Source organism: Salvia splendens, chromosome 9, assembly GCF_004379255.2.
Source record: "Salvia splendens isolate huo1 chromosome 9, SspV2, whole genome shotgun sequence".
Taxonomy (NCBI): Eukaryota; Viridiplantae; Streptophyta; class Magnoliopsida; order Lamiales; family Lamiaceae; genus Salvia; species Salvia splendens.
Window position 1 is genome coordinate 15,852,693 of NC_056040.1, and position 6,420 is coordinate 15,859,112.

General features: G+C 36.5%; 1 protein-coding gene across 1 annotated transcript; it reads left to right on the top strand.

The window, feature by feature from the left end:
• Positions 1-520: 520 nt before the first annotated feature.
• Positions 521-835, top strand: LOC121749210 (auxin-responsive protein SAUR50-like). Its single transcript, XM_042143799.1, has one exon. It carries the CDS (start codon positions 521-523, stop codon positions 833-835), a length of 315 nt encoding a protein of 104 aa, XP_041999733.1.
• Positions 836-6,420: the final 5,585 nt, after the last annotated feature.

Below are 6,420 nucleotides of genomic sequence, written 5' to 3' on the forward strand. Positions count from 1 at the left end.
AAATTACAAATAAAAAAAAAAAGCCATTTGTGAATTAAAAATCAAAATGCATTATAGTATATCTTTGTATATTAATAAAACTAGTATTTCAAGTGAATTAAATCGCATGGTATGAGCGTGTCATGTCAACTTTAATCTCTAGTCACGAGAGAAGTCAAATATGAATTCCAAACACTTATAATTAGTTAATCACATCAAGTTGGAGAAATCAAATGGAAGCAATAAGTCATCCTATTAATAATAATTTGGTAATTAGGGTACAAAAATGAAGCTCAAAGGGTCCATAATGCTAGGCAACATGAGATACTACACCAACTGGTTTTGGGCCCCACATTGTCCTTTCTCATTTTCCTCACAACCCTATTAATAAATCCCCGTGGTATGTCCACTCCACTCCACCCCATCTAAATTTCTTCATAAATACCCTCTTTCCCTATCTCCACCGCCACCTCACATTCAAATTTCTTTATTTCCTCATTTTCTTGCCAAACACACTCTCAACAAAAAAAAAATCAAAGCAATGGCTATGAAGAAACAAAACAAGGTGGCTCAAACGGCGATGTTGAAGCAAATCTTGAAGAAGTGTTCGAGTTTGGGTAAAAGGATCGTAGACGACGAGAGCGGGCTCCCCGTGGACGTGCCCAAGGGGCACTTCGCAGTCTACGTGGGCGAGAATAGGACGAGATACATCGTTCCCATCTCGTTTTTGACCCACCCCGAGTTCCAATGCCTCCTCAGACGAGCCGAGGAGGAATTTGGGTTCGGGCACGAGATGGGCCTCACTATCCCTTGTGAGGAAGTGGTTTTCCAATCCCTAACCTCTATGCTTAGATGAGAGAGAGAGAAAGAGAGAGATGGTCAAGATGGAAGGGCAGCCATGCAAGAGAAGTTTGTGGGCTTGCTTTTTTCAAATCTTTTTTTAACATCTCTTTCTTTTTTTCCTCTTTTTTAGTTTGGGATATTCTTTTTTTTTTATTTGTTCCTCGTTAAGAGGAGTATGTTGTTAAGCCTATTTTGTGGGGTTTTTAGTGAAGATCATCTAACCCTAGATGCCCATGAAATTTGTAATGATTTGAGTTTTTTGTGGGTTGGATTTGTAATTATAAAGAACAAGGGAGTTCTAATTAGTTTCCTCGAAGAGGTGTTATTTAATTTATTTGTCTACACCACTATTGAGAGAGAAACTAGAATTTCAAATTTCATCTTCATTGAAAACAAGACTTTTTTATTTGACTGAATTTAATGTTCTTGACTTCTTGGTTGAATCGAGAATAACTATATAGATTTCACTTTTATGTTGTTTAATTATAGATTTAACTAGTATTATATTACTCCTTCCATCCCATAAAAATATAGACATTTGAAATGACATGAGAAATAATGCATAATTGGTAAAGTAAAAGAGAGATAGAAAAAAAAAATTATAGTATTGTTAATGAAGAATGAGACTCAATTTATTAGAGAGAAAGAAGTTACTAAAAATATAAGAATTTTATGGGACATCCCAAAATGAAAAATATCCTTATTTTTTGGGACGGATGGGGTATATTTTAATTATATATACATCCAATTTCTGTCCGTTTTATTCTTATATTTGTGTATGTACATGTGTTTGTCACAAGAAATGAATTACTATTATTATTATTTTTTTACAGTATGGCACAGTGCTAAAGATATGTGACTGTGTGTAGGTAGATACACCCCAATATTCGCTATACTATATTTTGTTCTATTGAGCCATCAAATTTACTTTATTTAAATCTTTAACTTTTTTTCCTTTGTAACGTATAATTAACATGACCATGAGTGCATAAATTACTAAATTAGACTACATATGTCAAAAAATTAATGTTACTGCAGGAAGCTGGAAAACTCAATTTGAGAGCCCAATGCAACAAAAAACAAATGAAGAAGGCGATACAAAAATGTAGAAGTTGTATAATTGAATAAAACAAACTGCATAGTTGAAGAAGAGACCGAAAAAATGAATGCATTTTGTCAGTATTACAATTTCACGTCTAAAAAAATAGATTGACATGTACATATGCATCCATCGATAGTCTAGACTAGAGGGGTGCGTTAAAATGCTAACTTTTCTTAAATTGCTAACTTGTTAACTAATTAACGTAGTGTATTAAAAATGTAAACACGGTCACATTAAAATGTCAACACATATTTATGTTGACATTTTAATAAACGGTGTTGACATTTAAATATCAATGTCAATACAATGTATTAAAATATCAACTTAAGTTTATGTTTACATTTCAGTATCATTATGTTGATATTTTTTAATACACTGTATTGATAAGTTTACAAATTAGCAACTTAAGAAAAGTTAGCAACGGATCACACCCTAGACTAGATATATAGTCCAGTGTACACACAACGTGTGTGTATTGTAGTAGTATTTGCCTCGTTTAATTTAAGAGGTGATATTTAATTTGAGAGATAATCAATATGGATAATGCAAATAATTAATAGTGGTCATCAACATAATTTTAATAAATTTTAGTTAATATTTTATATATTCGGACATAATTACCCCTATAGAAAATTGTGGTCGATTTCTCATTTTTGGTAGTGGCCGATAGTGGCAAACACAAGTAATTTTTTAATATATGCATATATTTATTCGACCGTAAGAAAATAGGATTGATGAATCCATTATATCAATATTTTTTTTTGTGTCTGGCCATATTGACCATGAATTCCATTTTCCCTTGTTACAATTTCTGAAATTTCCCTTGATACAATTTATGAAATTTCCCTTGTTGTATCAATTAAAAATTACTGTATGGAACATTAGCTTTACATGAACTACGATTTTTATAGAAAAAAAGAAAGATGTATAGTAGTTCCTGCAGATTTTTATTTTTATTTTTATTTTTATTTTTATTTTTATTTTTATTTTTATTTTTATTTTTATTTTTATTTTTATTTTTATTTTTATTTTTATTTTTATTTTTATTACTACTCCTGCTATATAATCAGGTCATATATATGGGAGAGGGAAAGATGCGTGGGTGGTTGCACAATGAGTTGTAATTTGTGAACGAGATGTGTCCCCCCTCCTTGTGGAATATATACAAGTACATGCCAATGTACAGCATCGACATTTTTTCAAGTACTACTAAATATATACATTTATTAAATATTATGTATCCAATATAAATCTGGGTCCCCCACTCATATGAGTTGTTGATGAGAATAATGCATAGTCTGATCACATAATTTTATCCTTTCCTAAACTGCATTGATGATTTACACCATGCGGGAAAGACCCTTATCAAGTGAAAAAGATAAAGAAAGTCGCAGAGAAATTGTGCTCTGTCGACAATCGAAAATTCTAAATGGAAAAACTAAATAAACATAAAAGACAATAGATATGATTTCATTGATTCCTTAAAGAGAATAACAATAGCCCTATTTATAATAGGAATACTAACTTAATGAGCAAGACAAAAGATATGGAAAATATATGCACTCCCTAAATATTTAACTAAATAATAATGCAAGATATGAAAGAGATATGGAATATTGAACGTATCAACTCCCCCACGGTTGAAGGCCACCTTGTCTTCAAGGTGGGACCCACGAAGCAATCAAGAGAGTCAATGGTAACAGAAGCTTTGAGTTATCTCCTCCTGGATCAAAGACATAATATCGTTGTTTTGTACACCAATAAAACTATCGCGTGACAACGTATCTGAATTATTATTTTCGTTTCAATAAATGATTCAGACTTCTTCCAATCATGATCAGAACTTTGGGAGATATTTCCTCCTCGATCAAATATACCAGACTGCTTAGTCCAATAATATTCTTCATTTGACTCCATAGAAAGCCACCGTGACAGTGGCAACATGGTCCCCAAATGAGAACCATTCGCATGAAACAAAATAGAGTCTTCATCTACCCTTTCCATGAACTCAAGCATTGTATAGATATGTTTCACAATAATATCAACATCAAGTAATGCATCGGTCCTTTTCTCCTCTGTTGGTACTTGAAGAGCGTCTCCTCCAGATTCCATTGGATGATCACCAGAATCCATGGGCTGGTCACCACCATTATTGGCTTTATTGTCCTCAACTATCACCATATCGAAATTCAAAGGGCAAGTGACAGCAACTTCATCAGGAATGAACTCATTCATGGATTCCAAACTGCCGTAAACTGCATCGTTGTCGATGCGGCAGTCGATTTCATCAAGGCGAGACTCCATCCTTTTGCACGCCTCCAATAACTGATCAAGCATCGCTTCAATCGGGTTTGGCGTTGTGGTGGCTGGACGAGGTGGCTGCGGCGCGGGCTGATTCCATCCTGAGTTATGGTTGGGGGGCAGCGGCTGATCGTATGTCGAGACCTTGTGGAAGGGGCGTTGTCACGGTGTCTCCCAGTAGGCAGGTGGGTCCCAGCAAGTAGGACGGCGTCCGGCGGTGGTGGCGAGTACATATCTGGCTCATAGGATGGCGGTTGTTGATATGTGGCGGTCTGGCGCATCCATGGTGGGTCCCAGCTAGTGGGTTGTCGGGCGTGGTAGGGGTGACGCTGTTGGTGCCCGTCCGGCTGGTATGGTAGCGGTTGTAGGTGGCATCGCCAATCGGATGATTGATGATCTAACAGCGGCTGCTCCTCGGACAAGGGAAACGGACTTGGGGATTGATATACGGGCTGCCATGGGTGGTACGGGTACCCAACGGTTGTATATCGCGGCTGTCCAAAGGTCCCCGTTGGAAACATAGATGGAGAGTGAAAATGGTGACTTCCGTCGTGGAGATCTCCTTCCTCAAGATGCGTCGATTGTGGAGGATATGCACGAAATGAAAGCACCCGTTGATAAGGGAAAGACCATTATCAAGTGAAAAAGATAAAGAAAGTCGCAGAGAAACTGTGCTCCGTCGATAATCAAAAATTCTAAACGGAAAAACTAAATAAACATAAAAGACAATAATTATGATTTCATTGATTCCTTAAAGAGAATAACAATAGCCTTATTTATAATAGGGATACTAACTTAATGAGCAAGACAAAAGATATGGAAAATATATGCACTCCTTAAATATTTAACTAAATAATGCAACTAAATAATAATGCAAGATATGAAAGAGATATGAAATATTAAAATTATCACATTCTTAACGATGGTAATCGAGAGAGGCGGAATTCTTCTTGCTAGGCATTTGGGACGTAAAGGATTAGGAGTAGAGAAAGTGTTTGTATATTTCGTTGATGTATGAATGAAGAATTACAACCCTCATTATAAAGGGGGGATTTGCCACTATCTATGGAAACTATACCAATCTATTCTAGGACATAATATCAATTACATAATTCCATAATTCTTGCTTCCATAATTCTAGACTTTCAATTATTCTTGCAATCTTTCCCTTTCCATGGATTTTTCTGTTAATGTAGTTTGACACTCCCCCTCAAATTGAGCGACGGTATCTCCGATACTCAACTTGTCCAGAACTTCCTTGAAGAATTTCGGATGAACTGCTTTAGTTAGAATGTCTGCAAGTTGTTCTTCTGATCGAACAAACGGGAACTCTATGATTCCTCCTTCGAGCTTCTCCTTGATGAAGTGACGATCAACTTCAACATGTTTAGTTCGGTCGTGCTGTACTGGATTTTTTGCTATACTAATTGCTGCTTTGTTGTCACAGAACAATTTGCTCTTCCATGTACGTGGAAAGCCAATATCTGCCAACAACCTTCTTAGCCACATGATTTCCATTAGCCCACTTTTAATTCCTCGAAGCTCCGCCTCTGCACTCGAGAGAGCGACCATCTTCTGCTTCTTACTTCTCCAAGTGACTAAGTTTTCTCCTATAAAGGTGAAGTAACCCCATGTGGATTTTATGTCGACTGGATTGCTTGCCCAGTCTGCATCAGTATATCCATCGATTTTCATATCATTCCTCTTAGCTAGGAACAGTCCATAGCCAATGGTTCCTTTTAGGTACCTCACAATCCTCAAGGCAGCATCCATGTGGTTGGCCTGTGGTCGGTGCATGAATTGGCTGATAATGCCGACGGCATACGTGATGTCTGGTCTAGTATGTGAGAGGTATATAAGTCTCCCTACTAACCGTTGGTATCTTTCTCTGTCCGCAAGATCAGTTCCCTCTTCGATCTTCAATCCATGGTTGGGAATCATTGGAGTATCTGCAGCCTTGCAATCCAACAACCCAGTTTCGGCGAGTAGATCCAAAACATACTTTTTCTGCCTTAGAAATATTCCGTGTCTGGATCTCAACACTTCAATTCCAAGAAAGTACTTTAGTGTTCCTAGATCTTTCATCTCAAACTCTTTGAACAGGTTTTCCTTTAAATTTCAGATTTCCTCAGTGTCGTCTCTGGTAATGATCATGTCATCTACATAAATGATCAGACATGTCATCTTGTCGTCCC

Excerpts from the sequence above, each read along its gene's own strand:
- LOC121749210 (XM_042143799.1), top strand. The coding sequence starts at position 521 with ATGGCTATGAAGAAACAAAACAAGGTGGCTCAAACGGCGATGTTGAAG.